We start from the raw sequence: 26,333 nt of genomic DNA, 5'->3' as shown, positions 1-26,333 counted from the left end.
GTTTTCAATTTGTATGGCTTGTCTTCTATTACTGGATCAAGTCACTAATGCGGCTCACACAGAGGAGGAGGTTTCATTAAGCTCTTGGTCATTAGTGGTGGTGGGCATGTGTTGAGTGTGTGTGTGTGTGTGTGTGTGTGTGTGTGTGGTAGCTATTGATGCCTGACACTGATCTGAAATATACATCACTCTGTGTAAATCAAATCTAGAAAGAAAATTTGTCTAAGAAATGGAAATTGAGTCCTGTGTTACCAACTGGAGTTCTCCCGACTGAGAGGGCAGATGACCTGGAATTTAGATTTGACCCTTTAGAAAATGCTCCCAGTGTGGGGGAAATGGCTCATTAGCTTCATCCACCAGTCCTGACAAGGTCTGTCTCCTACGAACATGCACTCTGCTAAGGGAACTGTCATCCTCTGAGCCAGGAGGAAACCTTAACATCTCTCTTAACTCTTTCCTCCATCGTAGCCCTTACACCTTACTAGGTGCTAAATAATTGGATCTGGCATCAAATTATCTGTTGCTTCCATTCTCTCCTCTCCAGGTCTGGTTAAGACACTGATCCCATCTTTCTAGTAATCCGAATTGGTCTTTATCCTGCCTATATCTCTCTGCTTTAAGCTGTCTTCTTTCTGGTTACTAAATCATCCTAAGCACAACTTGAATATATCACTTGCTGCTCAAAATCATTCAATGGCTCCCCATTGCCCAGTAACTAAAATTCAAACCCCAGGGCTCATCATTCAAAATTCTCTACAGTTTGGCTCCCGGCTTCCTTTCTAACTCAGTCGCACATGTTCCTCTTCATTCATACTGAGCTGCAGCCAAGTGCAAGTGATTCTTGTTTTCTTGCACACGCTGCAGGCAGTTGTCTGCCTCTGTGTGTTTGCTCACATGGTTTCCTCTGCATGGGTGTCCTGCTTCGCCTGTCTATCTGTGCAGTTCCAGATCCTACTCATCCTTAAAAATCTATGCCAGGTGCTACCTCTTCCAGGAAGACTTCCTTGATCCTCTGGGTGGAAGGAGGTCCTTCCTCCTTAGGCTCCTCATTGTTCTTATAGCACAGGGGCAGCAACATAATAAATAAAATGCACAGCAGTGAAGTCAGATGTCTAAAGGAGAGTCCCAGCTGTGGGGTCATGTATATGCCACTTAAATTCTCTGTGACACAGGTTTTCTTCTGTGAAACTGAGCTAATAATAGTATTTACCTCTCAGAGAATTTCAGGGAATTCAAGGGGATGATAAGTGCAATGTACTTAGTATAGTGCTTTTTGCATGGCAAGAGTTCAACATACATTCTTTTTTTTCAGTTACTTTTCTCCTCTGCACTAGTGCAAGCTTTTAAAGCAGAAGACCATCATTCAACTCTACGTTTTTTTAACATCTATTCGAATCACATCCTGCGCTAGGTTTGAGGACATATAGAAATAAATAACACATAGTGCCTTCCCTCAAGGGGCTCATGATCAAGGGTAGAGGTGATAAATACGCAAACAATGACAACATATCGGGTTAGGGGGTGTGATAGAAGTGATCCGAGGAAAGGCAGTGTGGTGAGGTGGCTTCACTCTGTTTGAATCCCAGCCTAGTCGTTTCCTAACTGCGTGACCTTAGGCAATTACTTCACCCCTCTCTGCTTCAGTTTCTTCACCTGTCAATTGCGAATAGTAAATGGTACCTATCTCAGAGGATAGGTGTCAGAGTTACAAAGTTTGAGAACCAAGTCACACCCAGGACAGGGCCTGACTGGTTGAAAGAGCTCAGTCAGTCACGGTTAGTTACTATCGTGGAGCTTTTGAGGATCTGATTGATGCTTTGACTTTGGGCAATTTCTCTGCCAGAGAGGTGAGCTTTTATGAGGATAAAGACATCATGGTTCAGAGAAGCCACCACCGGAGGCATGAGGCTTCTCAGCTGTCTGTTTTGTGATGCACTTTAAACTCAGAGACCACTCCTCTTTCAGAACAGAAACCATTCCCACCTGTGTCGTGAATACAGGTGTGGATAGGGCACACCATTGGCCAGAGGATTTTGCTGAATCTCTTAACATTTCCTAGTGCTAAGGGGTCTGCTTCCGCTCTCCTAGGCTTCTGTCCAAAAAAATCCATTTAGAGAACATCCTCCACCCCTTTGTCATGTATGAACATTGAGATCTTATAAAACAGGGATGGATGAAACTTTATCAGGCAGTTTTAACTGGCTTCAACTCTGGTAACTGCTTTTGTGACCTTGGTAATCAGCCATCTTGGAAAATAGAAACCCCTCCAGAGTCTGCAGCTTTGTTTCCCAAACCCTCACTCTCCTCATGCTGTGGGTCACTTGTACTTGGTCAAGGGAGACCTGGGATTCATAGCTCAGGGAGTCTCTTGCTGTGACTGGATTGGGTCCTTCTTGGTTGGAGGTGGCAGCCAAGGAGATTCCTGGGCAGCACTGTCCTGGGGGACTATTTGACCAAAGCAGGGCACATCCACCTCTGACGTGAGTCTGTACTCAGGCCTGTTATTCAGAGAGAAGTATCAGAAAGAGTGGGGGCCTGAAGGGACCAGGAGACGATGTGCGGTGAGTGTTCAGGTGGTGTGGAGAATCAGGAGGTACAAGGGAGGATCAGGCAAAATAAATCTGTTAAATAACAACTCAAACAAATTCTTGGAAGTGAAGGACCATTTTTATTCCAGAAAAAGCAGACGTTGCTAGAGCAGATTGGATCCAGGGCTCTGCATGGCATGTACATATGTGCCTCTGCATGTGTGTGTGTGTGTCTGTGTGTGTGTGTTACTCCCTGATGAAACACAGCAAAGTGACCCTGAAGTCACTGCATAATCACCTGTCCCGCCTGCACCCAAGTGAGAAAAATTCAAAGATATGTGGTTATGAACCTGGAAATGACCCTGAGCCCCCATGAGTTCCCTCACATATCTGCCAAAGACCCATGTGACTCACTGGTGCTCCCTGGTGGGCATTTGGGTTCTGTGGCTCCACCTGGGACATTGCCCCATTGTTTGGGCCTCTGTTGCTCTCATGAAGAAGGAATGAGGAATCACTGAAGCTGGAATTAGACTGCAGTGCCCAAATACTGCCCCAGCTGAACTGCGTAGGGCTTTCCTCCCTCTGGTATCTCAACTCATTATTTTAGGTTTCTCAGAGGAGGACTTTGCTCTTCTCATACACACTTTTTTGACTTGAGGGGCTTGGGGCTGAGTGATTAGAAGACCTATGAGGGAAATCAACCAGTGTCCCAGTTCAAAGTCCACAGGCCCCTGGATTCTCTCTACATCACAAAGCAAGCCCTGTCTAGATAGGTTACCCTGGAGAGGCCAATTTGGATTTGGACTGTTGTTCACAGCCTGGGGTCCTTGCCATAACTGATGGAAGCATTCTCAAGGGCTGGCAGTGCCAGCCAGCCCAGGACAGCCCCATCCAGCTGTCTCACCACAGCAAGTGTCCCCTGACCTAAACAGGACTCCCACCCCCTAGGAGGGAGTGTGAGATGTGGAAACCTGGAATGAAATCAGGTGACCTAGGTTCAAAACTCTGGCCTTTCCTAAGAGTATGACTTTGGCCAAATCATTGAATCTTTCCAAGTCCCATTTTTCATAATTACAAAAGAGAAAGAATAAAATATCTTCCTTACAGGGTTGTTGTGGGAGTTAGAGGTGACATGCTTGAAGTGAATGGCCTGGTGACCAGCAGGTCATCACAGTGATAACAGCAGCTTCCATCTGTTTAGTTGTTCACTAAATGGCAGACACTGTAATAAGTTCTTTACATATTTTGGCAAGTCCGGTTTTCATAGGCCATGTAATTACTGAATTAAATAAATGTAACTTTTTTGTTTTATGACTTCATTTTTATTAATTATATGTTTATATAAGCCCCCATTCTGCATGATAGATGCCCAATTCTAGTACCAAGGAATCTGGGTCCCCTCAGGGTTTTCTAAGTTGCTTTGGGTTTAAGCTCAATAAATTCAAACTTGTTCCCTTTCTTTTTTTCCCCTTGGTGTGGCATTTGCATTCTGGTGTTGAGATGTATTCTGACAAGGGTATGAGTTGAGAAAAGGCTGAGGTTCCAGCCCACAATCATTCTTTTCCAGTTATGGTGGCTGCCAAGATGTGACTCCTGGTCTTGGTCACTGGCACCCTCTCCCAGGTGTGTGGGTACTGCTGTCCCACCTGATCTTGGCTTCATAGTCTCTGCTCTTCTCTGATGTGACATCTTTCTCTCCTAATTCTAATGCCATCCCAGGCTACACAGAGGGAGCTGGCTATCTTCCAGTGCTGTACTGGGAACACTGGAGACTCATGGGTATCCAGATTCCTCTGAGTATCCCTGCCTCTAGGTATCCCATGGAGCTATCTCTGCTATCTGTTCCTGGGCCTCCGTGAGTTGCCATCTCATGGAAGACTAGATGGGAGCACAGTAATGGACCCTTTCCTCTGTATCCACAGCTCTCCTGACTGCTCTTCCGTCTCTGCAGCTGACACCTGTGGAGGAGAGGTGGGGCCCAGGGGAAGGGCCACAGTCTTTTGCTTTATCTCTGGTACTCTCCCCTCCTCCCTACCTTGGAAAGTTTTATGGGTATGGGTAGTGAGACTGGAAAAACTGGTTCTACTCGATCACATATTCTTCTAAATAGTTTCTGTCTTACTTCTGGACTGAGAGCATTGAACTTCAAAACCAAGATGTGATCCCTTTGTTCTCTGGTCCTACCATGACAGCTTTCCTAAAGTAGTAGGGGCTTTAGTCTAACTGCCCCAATGTGGGTAGGTTGAGATGGAAATAGGAAATGCAAGGTGGATGGGTAAGGAGACTATCCCCATCTCACTGCAGATGCTAATCTTATTTAATCTTTCAAACAATCTTATGATGCAGTTTCTATTATGAAACTCATTTTACAGATGATAAGCTAAGGCTCAAAGAAATGACTTGGCTGGCTGATTCCATTCATTGAATCACAAAATACTGATAGAGTGTCCACGATGCACCAGGTACTGTTCTGGGTTTTGGAGAATACAGCAGTGCACAAAACAAACAAAACTCTTGTCCTCATGGGGCCTACAGCCAAGTGAGGTAGATAGAGTAGGACACAAACAGTAAGGAAGAAGATCAACAGGTACGTGATATAGTTTATCCCGTGGTAATAAGTTTTAGGGATACATATAAATCATGGAACGAACATAAAGAAAGCAAGGAGGATATGGCTTCAAACAATATGCCTCATCAAGATGAATCATGTGAATAATCCCATATTGGAGGGGAATGAATCTCAGGAAGAGGAAGGAGCAGGACAAAGGCCCTAGGCTGGGAGTGTGCTTGGTTCAGTAGCTCAGGGAAAAGGGCTGGGATTTGAACATAGTCAGTTTTGACTGCAAAGCCCATGTACTTCACTACCATCTGATAGGGTTCAAGTTATGATAGTCATTGTTCTGTCTGTTTCCATGCTTGACATTGAATGCCCTTCCCCTTTATGAGTCTTGGTGGGCAGTTGAAAATGCTAGAGGCTCTTTTTCCTAGCATTTTACAGCTCCTGTAACTGTAGAATTGTTGTAGGCCCCAGGTATAACCAATGGAAACACAACCTAGGATTCAAATCAGGAGCTACTGATGCACAGAATGGGGACCAGGAGGAAGAGTTTCTTGGAGCCCTGGTGGTTGAAGAATAGTGGATCATTCTTGGTTGTGGTGGGAGTGGTGCTGAGCATTGTCCACGCTGCCTATGTCATGAGTGGAATCTATGGAGTCAAAGCTAGCTGAGGCAGGGTTTGCATCTGCACTTGACCAGTTCTGTGGTGTGACCTTGGGTGTTCTCGGCTGCATAGCCTTGAGCCGGTTTCCTGAGACTTCACGGTCATTTGTTGAACTAACTATTATCCATCTGTTTTCTCCTTCAAAAGCAACATAGGTTTTATTTTTAGTTCAATAAAAAAAGGCTAGATGACAGAAACATTTTCTTTTTCATCCCTCCACCCTATCCCCCAAATTTAGACTTTGCAATTTTTATAAGGTTTGTATGATGATAAATAAGAAACAGAAATGTTATTAAAATTGAAGCAAATTTCCTTTTGGCCTGTGGAAAATAATGAAAAAGTTATTTCATCTGTTTTCTTTTCTATTTCAAAATACAAAATGGAAGATGAAGCTGCTTGCTGTTTTGACATTGTCAGGCATGTCTCATATGCCCTCAGTAGTTCTCACGTTACTTCAACAAGGTCTCCAAGCAACCGAGAAAAATGGTTCCTATTCATTTCCTCTGTGTTGTCTTCCGAGAGCAGTTAAAAGACCGAGATCTCCTTGGAACATTTTACTTCACCTGTAAAATGATCTTTCTTTTCTTTCTAAAAATGTATTTTCTAAAATGAACTAATTTAAGTGGGTAAAAATTAACACACTTCTTTGGATACATTGCCCCCAGGAGATGACCATACTTTAAGTAAAGCTGAAACCCAATTCACAGGCTTATTTATCTAATTCTATGTTTTCCCCTTGAATTTTTTATTTTTTAAAGTTAATTATGGATAAAATTTGAAGAATCAGATAGCTTTAGAAATCTCTGGCCCAAGGTCATTCTTTTTCCAGTGATAGTGGCTGCCAAGACATAACTCCTGGTCTGATAGGGCTTAAGGTATGACAGTCAAATTACAAAAATTATGTTATGTTAGTTATGGAATCAAATCTGAAGAATCAAAAGTTTTACAGAGTCAATTATACCAAATAGAAGCTTTCTGTCCCCCATCTCCTCATTTTTTCTTTCTCGAAGACAACCATTTCACCCAAAAAAGCTAATAGATTTGTTATTTACTCCCATGCCATTATTCATAGTAATATACTCAAATTACTAGTTACTCAGTGTTCAGTTTAGGCATTATCTATGGACTTCCCATGAGGGAAGATGAGAATCTAGCTCTTTGCTCTCCTGACCCAACTCATCTTCTTCCCAAACTCCATATCCTTCTAATTATAATATGATAATGTTATCATTTTGAGAGATAAATATTCAGTGTTTATATTATTATCTTCAGGTAATGACCTTTACAAATGATTCATGTAGCAAACTATGATTTTTCCTTTCCTTCGCAAAGTTTAGTTTTTTTCTAGGGTTAATACTCATCATTTTTCCCCTACTTGCTTAGAATTACATGTAGAAATCAGTAACAAAATTGCAAACCCTTTGTCCAATATGTATATCTCTCAAGACTTATTTACATGAGGTTTTCTAGCAATTTCTCTCCAGGAGGCTCCTGACCTCTCATGATCTCTCTCTGCCTGTGCACAGCGTTCTTCCTGGGATCTACCTTCATCATCTATCCCATTATTCCCTCTTTTTCTTGGAGTGCATCCTATAGTGGTTTTCTGGGAAAGTTGAATGGAAAGTAATCTTTTGTGATCTAAAAATATTTTTCTTTTACCTTCACACCTGATTAATAGTTTGAGAATAGAATGAATTTTTAAGACATTTCTCCATCGTTTTCCAACCTCCAGACTGATATTAGTCTGAAATCAGTCAGATTCCTGAGCCTTTGTGGTGTGTTTTTCCTCTGGAAACTTGTGAAACTTTCTCTTGGTCCCTATTATTTGGAAATTTTATACTAATATGTCTTGCCACAAGTCCTTAAAATTTTCTTTTTAATCCATTGCCCTGATAAACTCTTTTTTCAGGAAACTCAGGTTCTTTTGTTGTGGGGACTTTTCTTGAATTATATTTTTGATCATTGTATTTGTTTCATTTCCTCAAATTGCCTAAAAATCCTATTACTTGGTTATTAGATCTCCTGACTTAAGTTTTTAATTTATTTATATTTTACTTTCTGGGTATTCTTCTCTTCATCTTCATTTTTTTTCCTGGAAATTTTCTAATTTAAAACGTCCTATTGTGTTTCTCATTTTTGTGATATTTTTAATTTCCCTGATTTCCCTTTCGTTCTCTGAATATTCTCAGTTTTCAGTTTTTTTTAGGAATGATTGCAGTATTAAATTTCTAAGGGCATGACTGATAGGTGTTTTTATAGTTTTCTTCTCACCAGTTCTCTACAGTGTACCATTAAAAAGAAATCTATGATGTCAGAAGATTTCCTTAGATATCTGGGTGTCTGACAGCCCTTGGTTGTCTGACCATATTTCAGAATGTAGGACTTCAAACCTGAATAGAGGCTTTAGACATGTTATAAGATTTGTCAACTGTGATTTGGCTGGGATTTTACTCGGAGAGCCTTCCTTGTCAGTACCTGAAGGTCGTTCCCTTTGTATTTGGTTGCATTTTGTCAGACTCCCCAGAGAAGTCCCTTTCAGTCTCTTTCCTGGAGACGATATTATATTCTATCTTCCAGCATTCTAGAGCCAAGAAGAAAATAATGCTGAGCCTCAACATTCAGTAAGGAAACTTTTACCAAATTTCCTATTTTTGATATAATACATCCATCTCCATTATGCTTACTGCCCTGCCATTTAAAATCCCCCGCCTGTAATCCCAACTCTTTGGGAGACTGCAGCAGGTGGATTACTTGAGGTCAGGAGTTTGAGACCAGCCTGGCCAACTTGGTGAAATCTCTCCTCAACTAAAAATACAAAAATTAGCTGGGTGTGGTGACATGCGCCTGTAATCCCAGCTACTCAGAGGTTGAGGTGCTAGAATTGCTTGAAATCAGGAAGTAGAGGTTGTAGTGAGCCAAGATCATGCCACTACACTCCAGCCTAGGTGGCAGAGCGAGACTCTGTTTCAAACAAACAAACAAACAAAACAGTGGCTCTCACATTTCACTGGAGAGCTTGTTAAATCACAGAATATTGGGTCCCACCCCTTAAATTTCTGCTCAGTTAAGTCAGAGGTGCGGTTCAATAATTTGCATGTCTAACAGGTCCCCAGGTGATGCTGAAGCTGCTGCTCCTGGGTCCACACCAGGAGAAGCACTGCTTGCGAGAAAAGGACTCTAGTCTTGGCTGGGTGAACAGGGCAGTTGACTGGCTCTGAGGAGTGATGTGGGATCTGACTGATTTTCACACAGATTTTTTACCCAATTCACCTGTCTTTAGCCCTGTCTTTACCCCAATTCCAGACATTCTCAGCTGCTGTAAAATCCTGAGTCTTTAGCCAGTTCTGTGATATGAACTGGGTTGCCTCTTGACTTTTTCCACTGCTGGTTTAGGATTCAGCATTCTAAAATTTACCAAGACAGATTTTTGTCTTATTTTATTTCTAGCTTCCAAAATTTTGTTGCTGTTGCCTTCTCTCCTGTTCTTTTTTGCTTTGTTAATGTATGGCTTTTAAAAATCCCTTCACTGTCATTTTAGTGAAATTTAGGAAGGGATAAAAGTATAGTGAATGCTGCCAGTCCTCTACTTTTAACCAAGAGTCCTCATATCTTTTTTCAGTCTTGGAGAATTCTATTGTTTTATCACATTACTTCCCTTTCACTTCCTCTATTATTTTTATCAGGAACTCAGATGTATGTTGGAGACTCTCAGTCTATTCTCTACTTCCCTAAACTGTTCTTTGCATGATTTTTTAAAAAATCATCCCTTTTTCTCTTTCTGCTGAGGTCTGGGTGAATTCCTTGTTGTTATCCTCTAGTTTGCTAATTCGCATTTCAACTGTGTCTGATTCAGCGTTCATTCATTGAATAATTTATTTCAATGACTCCACTGTTCATTTCTTAGAATGTCAATTGTGAATCGGTTTCTTTTTACATATACCTATTCATTTCCCACTTTTTAATTTCATCACTATTTGCTCTTTATTTCATAGAATTTACTTCTTTGCTGTTCTCTTTGAGAATTTTAAAATACTCATACTTTAATAACTTTGGAAAACTGCTTTAATAACATCAATTTTATGTGGAGAGAACACATGCCCTGATTTTTCCTTTTGTTGGCTATCTTTATTAGCTTTGGATTTCTTTATGTCCTTTATACTTTTGGTCAGTAGGAAAATCTCAAGTTGCAGGTTTTATTTTTAGCTATGTATTTTTTCTATTTCTTGGTGCTTGCCTCTCCCTACCTGATAGTTTTCACAGTCGCTTTTACTGACCCTCATGTTCCCAGTCAAAAATCAGGTCTTCTGTCCCATGGCAATACTTCAGTGCTTCTATGGCATGGGCTGAGTGTGGTCAGCCCAGTTCCTTCCTCCGTCCTTTTCTCTCTTCTTATCTACATCCTGTAGAAAGCATGGATTCTTCTCTCCTTCTTCATGTCATAACGTTTACAGGAGAAGATTCTGTCCCCGAAGGGGAAGGCCTAAGGTTGCCTAGCGCTATCTGTCACTGGGTGAGCAACTCAGTCCAGCTTCCGGGATTCAGCATGTAGTATGTCGTTGCACACCTAAGGAAAAAACAGAGTCGTGATGAGTAATAAAATGATACTTTGATTTCCGTATGTCTAACTGCTGTGTCTGTATCTCCATCTCTACTGAACTTGGGTGAGGAGGGTAAAGAGAACGATGTGTTTACCCCCTAAAATTCCTAACATTCCCCAAGTGTTTAGAGTAGAAGGGTTTCACCAAAACTTGAACTTACAAATCTAAATTTATTGGAAGTAATTTAATTTCCCAATATGCTTTATGTTAAATCCAATTTGACATTCTCTAGTTTATGGATTTGTGTGTTTATTTTGGGGGGATTACTTGTATGTATATGTAGAATATGTATATATAATATATATGTTATATATACTACATGTATAAAATATATATTTTTATATAAAATACACAACAAAAGGACCTTGACTACTTTAACAGCAATCTCACTTCTCCCACTTTACATTATTGCCCTCTATTTTAGTTCCACCTTGTTTTTATACCCTGAAATTAGTTATTATAATTATTTAATAAGTTAACATTTATTTAGATTTACCCACATATTTGCCAGTTTCTTTGCTTACCTTTCACTCTTACAGCACAGCTCAACCTTTTCTTCTCTTTCAATGTTCTTCACAAAATATAGTGTTTAGTAATTTTTTCTTTTTTTTTGAGATGGAGCCTTGCTCCGTCACCTAGGCTGGGGTGCAGTGGTATGATCTTGGCTCACTGCAAACTCCACCTCCTGGGTTCAAGTGATTCTCCTTCCTCAGCCTCTCGTATAGCTGGGATTACAGGCACTCACCACTGTGCCTGGCTAATTTTTGTATTTTTAGTAGAGACAGGGTTTCGCTATGTTGGCCAGGCTAGTCTTGAACTCCTGACCCCAGGTGATCCTCCTGCCTTGGCTTCCCAAAGTGCTGGGATTATAGGCATGAGCCACCGTGCCCGATTGGTAATTTTTTTTTAATGAAAGTCTATTGGTGGTATTTGTCTTTAGCCTTCACGTGTCCCGAAATGTCTTCACTCTCAATCTTATGATTGAAGAATATTAGATTGATGTAGAATTTTAGGTTGACAATGGTTTTATCTCAGTACTTCGAAAACGTTATTCTGGCTGGGCATGGCAGCTCAGGCCTGTAATCCTAGTACTTTGGGAGGCTGAGATGGGAGGATCACTTAAGGCCAAAAGTTCATGTTTGCAGGGAGCTATGATGGTGCCACTGCACTCCAACCTGGGTGACGGAGCAAGATCATGTCTCTATAAAAACAAAAAAAGAAACTATTACTCCACTATAGTACGTTTTCTCTTGTTTCTGTTGAGAAGTATACTGTCAGTCAGTTAACTCATTTCTTTTCTTACTGGTCTGAGACATTTTCTTTGCACTTCCACATTTTCATTATAATGTGTATCTCCCATTTCAATAACTCTCTTTTCCCACTTTATAGTGAGTTTTAAACTCATCCATTGAGGGTTTTTGTTTTGTTGTGTTGTGTTTCTTTTAAATTTCAATGGCAACAATTTTTACTTCTATTACTGTTTTTTGGATCTTTAAAAAAAAATCTGCCTGACTCTTTTCCTTGATGTCTTTCTCATTTCTCATGTTCTGTTTCTTTTTGCTTTTAATGAGCTAGACTATTATTTTACAATTTTCCAATATTTCTATTATCTAATTTTCTTGAAAACATGGCCCGGTTATTTTTCCTACCGTCTTGACTCAGATTTTGTCCTCATTGTATTAGTTAGGAATTTCACTGTGAGTTACATAAAATAAGGAAAATAATGACATAAACCTTGCATCTGCCAGGTACTCCAAAGTATTTCTTGTTTGAGATCTATTTTTGTTGTTGTTGTTAATTTCTTGTGTTGCAGGGCGGGGGTGGGGGTGGGGAGGGTCACCAAAAATGTACATGGATAGTGTAAATTTGAACTTCAAACTTGTATGTGGTATGTCATTACAGTTATGTATTCTTAGAGAAGATTTGATTTTCCCTCCAGAGCTCAATCAGTAGAGACAAGCATCCTTGTACACAGGGACTAGGTTGAGTGGATTTTCAAGTCTTTTCTTTTATACATGGTATAACCCCTTGAGTGTTCTGGCTTTATGCAGATGTCTTTGTTCAGGTGTTAAGATTTGGTCTTTTGTTCCAAGGTAGGCATAAAAAGCCAAGCTTTTAGGTCAATGATATTGGCACTTCCCATGCTCTTTCACACCTCCCTACCTACTTACCAGGGCGGTTCAGGGTCAGCTCACAAGGCTCTAGTTTCCTCTTTATTTTAATTGACCCAGGGATTTCTTTTACTTTCTTACAAGCTCCTAAAAGTTAAAATATAGCCCAGCATGGTGGCTCATGCCTGCAACCCCAGCTATTCCAGAGGCTGAGGTAGGAGGATTGCTTGAGAGCAAGAGTTCAAGACTAGCCTGGGCAATATAGAGAGAACCCATCTCTCCAAAAAATAAAGCTAAAATACATAGTTTGTTTATCATGTCTTTCTAGCATTTCTAGGTATTTTTTGGAAGGAGAATTTCAGATTACCATTCTACCTATTGAAGACTATTTTCCCCGATACCCTCTTTATAAATTCCTCTCACACTTTTAATTTGCTTCTATTAGCCAGAATTTATTTCTTTTGCTCCCCTCCAAGACTACTGACAGATACAATGTGTTTTAGAATTTTCCCCTTGGATCTGGCCCTGATTCCTGGTGTTCCCTGAGGTTTAATATGTTGCTAGAGAGCTCCAGATAGAGAATGCCAGATGGAGGTTCCCAGGCTTCTGATGTGATTCCCCCACCCAACCAGCTCATGAAGGGGAACATATTTCAAGCCTGCTTTAGCTGGTCTCCCATGAACTCACCTCTCCCACGTGAAGGTTTTGTGGAACTCCAGCTCCAGCTCCAGCCTCTCCCTCTCTGAGAACAGCAGCTTATGATATTCAGAAAAGAGCATACTTGTTCCTTAGATAGATTGGAATGTATCCCATTGATGCCAACTGCATTGAATAATCAGAATATGGCAGCAAGGCTTTGGAGCTTAGGGATGAAATCATATTCATTCCATCAGGGTGGGGCGGGCCGCTAAATGCCCACAGCTGAAGGAAACCTGGACCAGGTTTCTCCCAGGCGGATCCTGAGCTGCCTCAGAGTCAGCAAAAAGGCACTGGAGTGGGAGGAGGGCCAATACCTCACATGCAGTGGAATTGGGGGAGCTAGGCTCATCTGCTTTTTGGTCCTGACTCTGTCGCACATCTGCTAAGTCACTTTGGGCTCACTCTGTCTCATCTCTTACCATCAGTTTCCTGATGATACTAAGGCAATGGTGAGACCTATTTATTTTTTGTTAATTTCCCATGTTGCGAGCTCAGGCGGGGCAGCGGGGAGGGAGGTGGGGCAGGGTCACCCAGCAACATGGATGATGCAGATTTGAACTCCAAATCTGTGTGAGGTATGTCATTACAGTTATGTATTTTTAGAGAAGATTTTATTTTTCCTCCAGAGCTCTCTATCTTAGAGAGAGAATGTATGCACTATACACTCTCTACCTTAGAGTTCTGGAGGGAAAATAAAATCTCTAAGATTTCTTCACTAAGGAAATGGTGATAAGACATGTCTACCATATAATGTTGAAACGACCAGATACCTCATAGATGTTATGTACATTTGGGAGAGAGATGATGTTAACATCTTCACTTTATGAAGGAAGAAACTGAGGCTCAGAGAGATGAAATTGGTTCTCTGAGGTTACACAGCCAGTGAGTGGCAGAGCTGGGGCTCAGCTCTAAAGCTTCTAACCCCAGGGCTCATTCCTTTTTCACAAGGCCACCACTGTAGAAATGTAAGATAAAGGCAGGAGGAAGGGAATTAAACGTTTATGAGCACCTCCTCTCTGCTAGCTGACCTGCGTGTGGCATATCACTTTTCCACACTACAATCTAAGGTTAGAGGTTAGTTGTCTTATGCTTATTTTACAGATGAGAAAACTGGGCATCAGAGACTGTCCGTGATTTACCCAAAATAACATAGTAATTTTAAGAGCTAGGACCTGGCATTGTCCAATTGCAAAATCTGTGCTCATTCTGTTTTTAGGTTTTTTAACAATACTCTCCAGATATTGGCATTCTCCCCTAAAATCCATATGCATTTAGAAAAGGTGCAAATCAATTAGTTCATACTTTGCTGCTGAGACTCCTTTGTGCCGAAGGTGATCAAGGTGCTCCCAGTTTTATGCATTCAAACCCAATGAGGCCTCTTTCTCTACTTCTTGCATGACAGCCCAGAATTGAGAACCGCGGTGCATATGATGTTTGCAAAATGCTAGTTGTGTATGGGTGTTTAAACTTTAGTTTTGCATCTTTTAATTTATTTATGCAAGCAAGCCGCCTTTCATGAATTTTAATCGGTGCTGCCTTAAAGAAGTGCTTTCCAAATGGGACAGCATTTGTGATCACCACTAAGCCATTCTAACTGCTTGCAGGCCTGGGGAGAGAGGCAGTAGAGAATATTAGCAAGCGCTGCACTGTCCCTGTGTCATCCCGGGCATTGTGGCGTAAAATGTGCTTCGTGTCTAGAAAAAAAAACACAACTGTGACTCGAGTCTTTGGTTATTTTTAATGCTGAGCGGCAGAACCACAGGGAATATTATGAGTTCCAAGATTTCTGACAAGAGGGACTCGCCGCTGAAGTGCTTTCTTCAGGAGAGAGAGAAACACTGCTACAAGTCTTTATTCATTTATTTATCATGCTTCAGTTCCCTAAAAAAGAAAACACTTCTCCTGTGCAGGGGAAATTGCTTCAATGGATAGATTGCATTTAAATAATTTAAGTATAAAATTACTCCAACAGGCCGACTGATATTTCGAAAACGAAACAGTCACAATCACTTACGAACGCTGGCAAAGTTCGTGATTTGGTGTGTAGATGAGGTATGAGAAGAGCTTCTCTCTGACTTGGGGAGAGGTCTCCATCTTGCTCCAGGTGAAGCTCGTTTCTGGTCAGGTTCTTCAAGAAGATGGTATTGCAGACCCCACAGCCTTGAAAGAGAGGTGAACTGCTCACACCTTTTGGGTTTTTGTCTTTATTTAAGCAGCTAGGTAATGTAGAGAAGCCACTGGATTTGTGTTTGGAAGACTCCCATCTTTTCCGCAAAAGTCCGCTGGCCAGCCTCCACAGTCCTGGAGTTCCTCATTAATGGATATTAGCACTGACCTCCCAGGGCTGTCGCAGGCTGAATTAGTTTCCTGAGAAGACCCAGCACGGGACTTAGCATGTAGTGGTCCATTTTGTTATGTCTGCAGTACATTCTTCCATGTGCCTGAGAGGCTGTTCCTACAGAGCTGCCATCTGGATCTCTCTAGTCTCAGGAAGACTTCAGCCATGCTAATGATCAGCTTTCTGTGATCTGTCCATCCATGCCCACATAAAATACTGACCGAGGAGGTTCTGTCCTCTCCTGTGCAGACAGCATTTCTTCAAGTTGGTTTTTATAGTCCACTAGGATGCTGAAATGCCTGGAAAAGAAACAGGCCTATGGTCAAATGCATTTGCAAAATGCTATACATTCATGCCCGTTCTGGGGATTCACCAGGCATTCTGACATGCCAAAGGCTCTGAGAAGTCCTCCAGAAAGATGCTTTTTTTGCTTTAATTCAACTTAATTCTGCATATATTCATCTTATTTGGCAATGAGAGCCTCCCCACCCCACCCTCCCACCAAATGCCCTATTAATATCTTTTGGAGTAGGACTTACTGAAACATACTTAGGGAAATTCTACTCTAGGGCGGTTCTTTCTCTCTCTACCCAACACTATTGATTTCTATCTTATTTTCTTCTGAACTTAATAGGACCAGCTTCAGGGGGCTTCAACAACTTCTTCTGCTTACAATTAACTAGTTAATGAAGCAGATGCACTGAGTGCTGGGTTTAAGATCAATAAAGCATCATCCATACCCTCATGATGCAGCCAAGATGAAGACCAGACACATAATCAGGAAGGGTGATTGCTCTGTGCCTAGTGTTGTTAGCATGTGTGGAGTAAGGGCTGGGTTTCGGGTTCACAGGTCGGGATGAAGGGAGACACCTCATGACTGGCCTGAGAATGTCAGACGAGGTCTCCTGGAGGAGAAGCCCACATCCTGTTCTCTGTTGTCATCATTGCTTGGGGGGATTTTGCCTTCGAGGCATTTAGAGGAAGCAGGGTGCGCGTGGGTATGGGCAGGCGCCTCTCAGCAGCACCAGTGTTTACTTTGAAGAGAAAATGTCTGCTTTGTAGGCAAATGTTTTCAGCATGGAAATGATCATTGCAATTGCTGTGGTTGTCACAAATGTTTCATCAGAGCCGATAAAGCAGCTGAGTGTTGGCAAAATCGATGAAAACATCTTGAGAAGTGTTCGCTGCCTACTTAACCGTCTGTGGCTCATCTGGTGTGAGGGAGGAGGGGAAGGAGGCGGTGAGCTGAGGCCACACTTGAGATTTTGAGGCAGTGTGGCATGGTGGATGGGAGTATAAGCTTTGGAGCCATAATGCTTTGTTTGAATCCCTGGCCCTGACTCTCGTGCGCTCGGTGACCTAGACAGGTTACCTAACCTTTCTGTGCCTTCATTTTCTCATTTAGAAATTGGATAATAATATTGCTGACTTCATGGTGATGGTGTAAGTATTTAAATGAGTCTACATATGTAAAGTGTTTTGGCACTTAATAAACGTTAATTAAAATAATTTATGAGATTTAAATAATTAAAATAATTACTTGAATTATTTGATGTTCACAATCCTTACACCCATATGTCTCACCTGACAAAGAGGCTTTACAAAGCACCATTCATTCAACAAGTATTGATTGAGCACCTTCTGTGAACCAGACCCTAGTCTCCGGGTTAACTTCCCAGTGGCAAATGAGACAAAGTCCAGGCTACTGTTTCCTTGAAGCGCTCTTTCTGCTAAGGTAGACATACAAATCAAACAAATAAATAAGAAACCTTCAGATCATGATGTGTTATAAAGAACATAAGTCAGGGTAACGGACAGAAGAATGTAGTGGAATCACAACCCCCAAATAAACTCAGGTGGACACAGAGAACATGCATTTTATTTAAATTTCTGAACTTCTCTGATTCTTCATGTGTTACCTAATGGTTAGCATAAAAAGTAATTAGTTCAATCTGTAATTTTAATCTGACCAAATAATCTAAAGAGTCTCTTTAGGATTTTGTTTTCCTACCTTTGGCTACAAATCAAGATGGCATCCTGGTATACGCGGAGGAGAGGGTCTGATCTGGGACCTTGCGCTCATTGGGAAGAAGGGCCCTCAAGATCCATGAGGCATTATTGTACTGTCCTCTAGATTCTCTGGACTAAGAAGTAGTGTGTTCTTCTGCCTGATGGCACCTGTCCTATTGCAGCTGAGCCCATGGCAAATGCCTTCATGCCTTCATTTGCCTTGCTTCACTCTTTCAGTTTAATCTGAACCTTGTAACCCTCCCCGGCTAACTGATCTTCATCTCAGCTCTCCTTGGCACTGTTGACTCATCTGCAGCTCTGCCTCTGCCGGGATGCCACCAGCCCTGGTGTCCATTCTTTATCCTCGGCTGGGAGTCATCTTTACTTTTGTTATGACAGACTCTACGACAAGTCCATTGCATCCCAAATCTGCTGCCTTTTAAATCACTTTCAGGAACTTCTGAGTCTTGAACATACTGCATGTAAACCAAGAGAAACTCAGGAAAGCAGTGAGCCAGCAGTTCCTACTAACTCTCTTGTACTGCCAGAGAGTATTAGAGGAGGGGGGCAGCTGCCAGCAGGTACTCTTTCCCCAGAGTCCTATAACTGATGCAGGGCAAAATACTGCTTCATACTCTTCTTCTGCCCCTGCTTTCCCTCTCCTTATCTGAATGTTTCTAAGCTACTCCCCTTTAAAGTTTAGCCCTGAGATGAACAGGAGGAAAAATAAAAACCCTGGCATCAGACCTTCTTTTCCTTTCCCATTGTTTCTATTTTTTCTCTCCAAATGCCTCAGGTAGAAAGGGATAGAATTCTCTTTCCATGTCAATAGCTTCTTCTACTCTAGAGTAAGAAATCTCAGTGCTGGACTTCCAGTTTCAGCTCTGACATGTAAAAAAAGTTTAGAATTCATCACTTCCATCCTTTCCGTAAGAAAAAAACTGAGAAAACTAAAAGTCAATGACTTTTCTTGACCTATCTGCAAAGTGAGATGACAAGGTAAACCAATACCCCAAATATGGGGAGACAGGTAGATCCAGGGAGACAGAGCTGAGATCAACTTATCTGGAACAGAAGCTGCTGGAGCCACAAACTGGCAGGAACAGTAAAATGGTAACATTGACTAATTGTTTGAGGCTGAGTGTGGGCATTGTAATATGGGAGCAAGAAACTCCTGGGGGCTGCAGTCTGAGGAAGCACCACATTCTTACAGGTTTTACCTCTAATGACTCTGGCAAAAGAAGGGGAAGAATAACCACTGTGAAATATATCCAGAGCATTCTTCATAACAGAGTGCAACCCTCCGGTGGGGAGGGAGGAGAAAGACTTCATCAGAGCCTTATTCTACCCAGAGGAAGATCATTCATTCCTCTCACCCCAGACCTGTCTAGCCTTCCCATCTCATCTAAGAAGGAAAAGTGCCATACCAATAGAGAAACACTTGTGAAGGTTACAGCCCACAGACTAAAAGATCACCTACTAAATACCAGGATTTAATAAGTAATAGAATATTTCTATCCTAACAAACTTTACCACTACACCAATAGGACTCCAGCATAATAACAGTGGATTACAGCCAATAGAACCATTAGGTCACTGACTGTGTCCAAGGAAGAGTACTTAGTAAAGCCCGAGGACAACAAAGAAAACAAAAACAAGGACACTAGAGGAATCTGAAATCTCTAGCACCAGCTACAGAAATATTAACATAGCCCCAGTGCTAGCCAGCTTAACATAAATCCTCACAGTAAAGCCCTATTTACTTTAGTTTCTACAACTCAGCACATGTCAGTCTTTCAACAAACAAAAATTATAAGGCATTCTACAAGTCAAGAAAAAACACACAGTCTGAAGAGACAAAGCAGGCAAGAGAACTAGACTAAGATATGACACAGATGTTGTAATTATCAGACATGGCATTTAAAATAACTATGATTAATATGTTAAAGGCCCTAATGGAGAAAGCAGACAACATACAAGAATGGATAAGTAATGTAAACAGGGAGATGGAAATTCTAAGAAAGAATCAAAAGGAAATGCTAGAAATCAACAACACTGTAACAGAAATAAAGAATGCCTTTGATGAGCTTATCAGTAGACATGAGAAAGGAAATAATCAGTGAACTTTCAAATAGGTCAATAGAAACTTCTGAAAATGAAATGCAAAGATAAAAATAAGGGGGTAAAAACCCAACAGAACATCCAAGAGCTATAGGATAATTTGAAAAGCTATAACATATGTATAGTTGGAATACCAGAAGAAGAAAGAGAGAATGGAGCTGAAGAAATATTGGAAGTAATAGTGGCTGATAATTTTCAGAAATGAATGATAGACCAAATCACAGATTCAGAAAGCTCAAAGAGTTTCATTGAATACAAAGGTCGATACCTAGGCATATTGTAGTCAAACCCCTAAAAAAACAAAAAATGGAAAAAAAAAAGGAATTCTTGAAAGAAGCCTGGGTGGGGGATGATCTTGGGGAGAACCTTGCCCATGGAGGAACAAGATAATTATAGCAGACTTCTTATCAGAAACCATGCAAGTAGAAAGAGAGTAGAGCTAAATAATTACAGTGTTAAAAAAATAAATAGCAACCTAGAATTCTATACCCAGCAAAATTATCTTTCAAAAGTGGAGGAGAAACAAAGAGATTCTCTGATAAAGAAAAACTGAGAATTCATCAGCAGTGCATCTTCCTCACAAGAAATATAAAAAGTTTTTCAGACAGAAAGAAAATTATTTAAGTCAGAACTTGGGTCTACAAAATGAAAGGAAGAATGTCAGAGAAAGAGTAAATGAAGGTAAGAAAAAGTCTTAGTTTTTCTTACTTTGAATTGATAACTGTTTAAAGTAATAATAGTAGCAATATATTGGATAAGCATATGGATAAGTGAAATGGATGACAGCAATGCATAAAAGAAAAGGAAGGAGGAATTGGGAATAATCTATTACATGGTAGGTATCTTCATGTATAACTGTAAAGAAGTATACTGTTATTTGAAGGTATAATTAGATTACTTAAAATATATATTGAAAACTTCAGGGCAGCTAAATCTTAATACTCAATAATCGTGATCCAACAAAAGTTTTAGAATAGGGAAATCACATAGATAGGTTTCTTCTTCTTTTTCTTAATTATCATGTTGTGGTGCTGAGAAATAGACAATAAAGGGTAAGGCTATTGTATCAAAGAAATTGTCTTTTAGGGCCCACAAATAAATTCAGCCTGACCTAAGTTTTCTTTCTTTGTCTCTTTGTCTGACACTTGCTTCCTGCCTGGACATCCTGACCATCTTGGATGTAGCTTTGGGGAATTATTGAAAAGCCACCTTGCCTGAAGACAACCTATCCACAATACCTGAAAAGATTTTTCTGTTCTATTTTCTATGTCAAAACCTATAAAACTTAGAGATTCGTATTAACTAACTGGGATACAGTCACAGAAAGACCTGACAAGTCATTCAAAATGAGACAAGAAAGAATTTAGTCAGATTGTTGTCCTCACAGCAAGCCAAGATTAATTCTCCCATTTGGAGGCAAGAAGGGGAGGGGGGAATTTCTTACAAGAAGGGAGAGTATAGAAAGAAGAAGTTAACTTTTAAAATTGAGGAATTAATGTCAATATGTTAAACTACTTTCTGGGACTTTCCTCACCCAAGGAAGTTTCCTCATCTATAAACAATAATACCAATATCCTGAGGAAGTGGTGAAGATTACATAAAATAATTGTAAATAGCATAATTATTACTGTTATTATTATTATTAAAATGGCTACATGTTGTTTCTGTGTAACTTTACTCCTGGCTCCCTAATATAATTGTATCCTTATATTTTTCTACCTGATATATGAATATGCTCTCTTTATTATAGTGTAATATTTCCATAAGTTGTTTAAAATCATAATTAGAACAATGTCCTTTATAGGGAAATGATAGAAATGTAAATAAAATAAGCACACTACTTTTCATCCCAGTGCTAAATCCTATTGTGGAATCCTGGAAGAGGGAAAGCTTATACTAAGGTGCCATCAGGCTCCAAGAGCAACTAAATGTTTGGAGATGGTATTTGTGTTGAATGTGGGAGAGACTCTTCTCCTACACTTTGCTGTGGCTCGGGCCTGGAAGCAGCTGCCACAGGAATAGGGTCATGCATAGCAAGGCCCCTGCCAAATGCATTCAGGGCAAAACAGAAAAGAGCATCTAGGCCGGGCGCCGGGGCTCACGCCTGTAATCCCAGCACTTTGGGAGGCCGAGGCGGGCAGATCACAAGGTCAGGAGATCAAGACCACCCTGGTTAACATGATGAAACCCCATATCTACTGAAAATACAAAAAAAAAAAAAAAGAGCATCCAGTCAAAGGGCCTGCAATGCTGGACCCATGGCTGCTGATGGAGAGAATTTGGGAAAGAATAAGGAAAGAAGAGAAATCAGATTGCAAAAGTTAATGTGGAAAATGAATCAGTAAGCAAGATATGATCATAAGAGCAACAATAGCCAAAAAGAAGCAAATGTCATGCTTTAACTCCTTTTTGTAGGACAAGGTACTTAGCTCTCTCTGCCCCAGTTTCTTAATCTATGAAATGGTGATTAGAGTAAGGTGAGGACCTGAGATATACCTGGTAAGGCTTCTGAATTTTTTTTTTTTTAAATTACCATGAATCCTTTTGGCAGTCTGTTGACCTGTGAACTCTATCTTTGTTTGGATTTTCCCAGAAGCAGATTCTAAGTGCAAGTAACGTATTTGTGAGTTACAGAAAATACCTATAGAGAAGTATAAAAGGAAAGAAAGCCAATAAAGTGGGAAACTGGAGCTTAATCCTGCAGGATACTCTGGAAAAGGCGCAAAACCACTTCTCAGAATTTTTCTACCTGAAGGGTGTGGGAGCTGGGGTAATTATACACCTACTCCTGAGGGTGTTAATACCCTGGCACCTCCAGCCTGCCATGTGTGGGCATCCAGGCAGTGGTTCCTTGCATAGTTGGTGAGGTAGAGAGCCCTTAGACTCAGAGATTCAGATACCGACAGTTGGAAGCCACCTGGGGCATATTGAAAGGTTGGAGAGCTGTGCAAGGGGGCACTTCCAGCATCTGCTACAGACCCACTTACCCGAATAATGTTTTAAAATGCATAAAATAAAATACACAGGATTACAGCGAAAACCAATTATACTGAAATTTAGTTCTATCCGCAGACCCCCTTGGGGGACTCCAGGTTAAGAAGCCCTGCTAGGATTTCTTTTCCATGTGAAATTGTATGGTTTTATGACCTAAGAGCACAGATTGTGTTACTCTGCTGGGAGGTGGTGGAGTAAAGCTCTGCCTATTCTACATAGAAACTATTTCAGAGGAAAAATGCACTTGCCCAACTTGACAATCCCCTACAGCTCAGGGACTATAAATGATGCTGCTGGACTCTCTCACTCTCTTTCTATTTTTTTTTTTAACAGTGTTTGTTTTGCTTTGTTTATGTTTCTGTGTTTTTAATGTGTCTTTTGTTAGCTCCCAAAGCACTCTGGGGCAGCAATTTGCCCACATGGCCCTGGCAGCAGCTCTGCCCCCTCAGTTGTCCCTGGGGAGCTTCATCTTTAAAGTGGTATGTCTGAAGCACTAGGGTCCCATGCAGCCACAGAGAGCCAGCGTTCATCATGTGACTTCATGGTGCCAACAGGTGGTTGCGTGCGGGGTGCTGGAGCCACCGCCCCACTGGGAGCTGCACACCACTGAGACTCTATCCTACCTCCTAATGTGACTCCGTGGCTCTGTTACTCACAGCTAAATTACAGTATTATGACTTCATTGTTGAGTCCCAATTCTCCTAATTATAGCCTAGAGATCTATTATTTGATTTGGTAACACCAAGTGCTTCTTTTCTAAATCATGTAATCTCTTGTAGCTTATTAATGTCAGGTTTGCGCACACGCAGGGACTTGGTTGTTTGCCAGGCAGAATCAAATTTTCAAATTTTCGCTGTGTTATGTTACAGGGCTTTGCTTGTTACAATCTAATTATATTGGCACTGAAATACCGAAAACCAATTTATATTAGAAAGCACTTTAACTCTTTCTTTGGAGTGAATTTACATGCTTAAGTGTCTGCCACACCATTGGTCTTTGTTTTTCCACTGGGAAATTCCTTCTGGGAAAAAGGTAAAAGTAATAGTCCCTTTGTATTAAAAAGTCTGCTGTTCAAGGAAAACAATTGTGAATGTTGTCATTCTTAAACATATTGGAAGCATGAAGCAAGCAGGTCCCTTCTATCTCCACAGGTACTCCCTACTGGGGAGGCCACTTGCTCTAGGCACCTAGAAATCCCTCTCTTGGCGGGTGTCACCTCTGGAACTGTTCTCAGTACCATCCCCAACCGTGGACTGTGTTACCTCTTTCCTATGCCCTTCTCCCCTTTAGATATATTTTCCTATTTTCTATTTTCTTCTATGGGCCCAGTTGACACATTGCCCTGAAAACCAGGGGTACTTGCTGCCTATAGAAGTTGCTCCAGCAGTGGGATCACCCTCATCATCCTCACTTACCTTCTCAGGAGAATCCTGTGGCCATTGCACCTGACCATTGGTGTATTCGTCTTGCCATTCTGTTAGTCTCCCTGGTAAAAACCGGGAATACTCTTCCTGGCCACACTGTCAGAACCAGAGAGCACGATGTAAATCATCCAGCATGCTGCCTTTGAAAAGGGGTCCCCACTCCCACTTCCTCTTGGCTTCTCTTCTGCCACCTGACTACCTTCTTTATCCTTCGTCTTTTGGGAAATTGATCTTGCTCCTGCCGAGCTGGTGCAGGTAGAGAGAGGGGGGCTATCTCAGCAGGCGACAGGGGACTCAGGTGAAAGGAATTCGCAGAGTGGCATCTTGATGGAAATGGAAGGAGCAGTGGCATTAAAATCAGACAGATCTGGATGGGAATCTGGATACCTCAGCTTACTACTGTGCATCTTGTGCAGGTCATTTAATCTTTCTGAGCTTCAGGTTTTTTCATCTCTAAAATGGGTACAGTTATAGCTATCTCCTAGGTTGTTTTGAAGATTAAATGGAATAATGTGTGCAGAGCACCTAACAGAGTTCTTGTTATGCAGGGTGCATTTAACACATATATTTTTTATCCCCAGAAGACCTTCCTTCTTGAGCTCACCTTCCAGGACTGTGTGGGTCCAGAGACCAGGCTCTTTCAAACTGAGGATATTTTTCTCCTTCCTGCACTCTAGTCCTTTGGGCCCTGCCCGGCACTGCTTCTCATGACCATAATTTCAGCATGACTTGTATTTGTGAGCTGTAAACTTCCTTTTGTTTAGATATAAATTTATCAGCTAGTGCCCAGCTTCCTAGAGACATGATGAAGTTAGTTCAGTCCTCGTATTCTTAATGTTCATGTTGTGGCTGCAATGTGTAGAGATTCACCCACTGACATTTCCTGGGCAGAATTAATGTTGGTGATCAAAACCATAACTTGTCTCCAAGGTCTGTGCACATTTCATCTGTTTAATTTTATTTTTTATTATGAATATTTCAAACATTCTGAAATGTATAGCAAACACTATAACTAATACCAGTATTCCCACCATCAGCTTTATCAGATTTTACATCGTGTAATGTTTGCTTCCAGTCTTTTGCTTTGGGTACAGTATCTGTCCCTGTGTACTCTTCTTTGATCCATGTCTGATTCCACTTTTCCCAGAGGGAACCACCCTTCTGTATCTGGTTTTTATCATTGCCATGAAGGTTTGAATACTTTTTTTCAACATATGCCTGTATTCATGGACTATACCTACGGCATCCTATGCAGAAGTAGAATTAGGCAGATTTTGCCACTAATTTATTTTAGTATCAGTGTTCTCATCTGTAAAATGAGGATAATGATACCTCCTTCCCAGACTTGCTCTGAGTAAAGTACTAGGCACAGTACTTGGCACATGGTGGGTACTAAATAAATCTCTGCTTTTGTGAGGGATTATATTTAATACATGTTTAACTTGAAAGTTCTCTTCTTTGTCCCTGTACTTAACTTTTTATTCTGAAAATTTTCAAATATGTACTGTAATAGAATTATGAGCAAAAAAAATCTCCATGAAGCCATAACTGGGCTCCAGTGATACCAGCTCTCCATGTTTCTTTTAAATTCAAGATAGCTTTCAGCATGCAAATACTCCCATCATCTGGCCTCTGGTTCCTGCATCATACCACGTTGCTGGACACAGCACAGAAGCATACTGATTTCTGGAGGAAATGTTTACATTCTCCAGTTCTATAGCTGATCTCTCCTCTCCTCAGGCAGAAGATTTTGTTACAAAACTTTGAATAACTAGAAATTCAGCTGCATTTTCTATGCTTGTGAGATAACACAAACTCTAATGGCAAGAAGGCAGCCCAGTATTCTGATTTTAACCTCATGGCCTTAAGTACCCTATGATGATGACTCTTCTCCAATTCACTTCTAGAAATATCCTTGAACGTCTCCAAGACTCAGACCTGACTGCCTCAAAATAGACCAGTGTGATACTTTCAGAACTCTCCAAGAGGTTCCCATTGGACTTAGAAGAAAATCCAACTTCTTTTGGCCTACATGTCTGTTGCGAACTAGTTCTGATCACAATTCTGTCTCACTCTGAGCCAGCCCCTTGCTCACTCAGAAACTTCAACCACACAGGGGTTTTCCAACTTCTCTTTCCCACTTCAGGACATTTGTATACATTCTTTCCTCTGTCTGAGATGCTTTGGGTATTACTGGCCCCTTCTCATCCTTCACTTCTCAAATAAAATGTCACTTGCTTAGAGCTAACTTCCTTTCCCTGTGTTTAATCAAGTATGCCCTTCCACCGC

At 41.0% G+C, this 26,333-nt stretch overlaps 1 protein-coding gene across 1 annotated transcript in view; it reads right to left on the bottom strand.

Moving 5' to 3' along the window:
• Nucleotides 1–2,356: 2,356 nt before the first annotated feature.
• LOC105521922 overlaps nt 2,357–26,333 on the bottom strand; it is a 127,844-nt gene continuing 103,867 nt past the window's right edge. The window contains 3 exon segments of the mRNA XM_011956279.1: nt 2,357–2,498; nt 13,146–13,213; nt 24,036–24,140. Coding sequence (XP_011811669.1) covers nt 2,357–2,498; nt 13,146–13,213; nt 24,036–24,140 — 315 coding nt within the window.

This window comes from Colobus angolensis, unplaced genomic scaffold (genome assembly GCF_000951035.1).
Source record: "Colobus angolensis palliatus isolate OR3802 unplaced genomic scaffold, Cang.pa_1.0 Scaffold412, whole genome shotgun sequence".
Lineage (NCBI taxonomy): Eukaryota > Metazoa > Chordata > Mammalia > Primates > Cercopithecidae > Colobus > Colobus angolensis.
The sequence above is the reverse complement of the archived record's forward strand: the minus strand, read 5'-3'. Positions and strand labels throughout refer to the sequence as shown.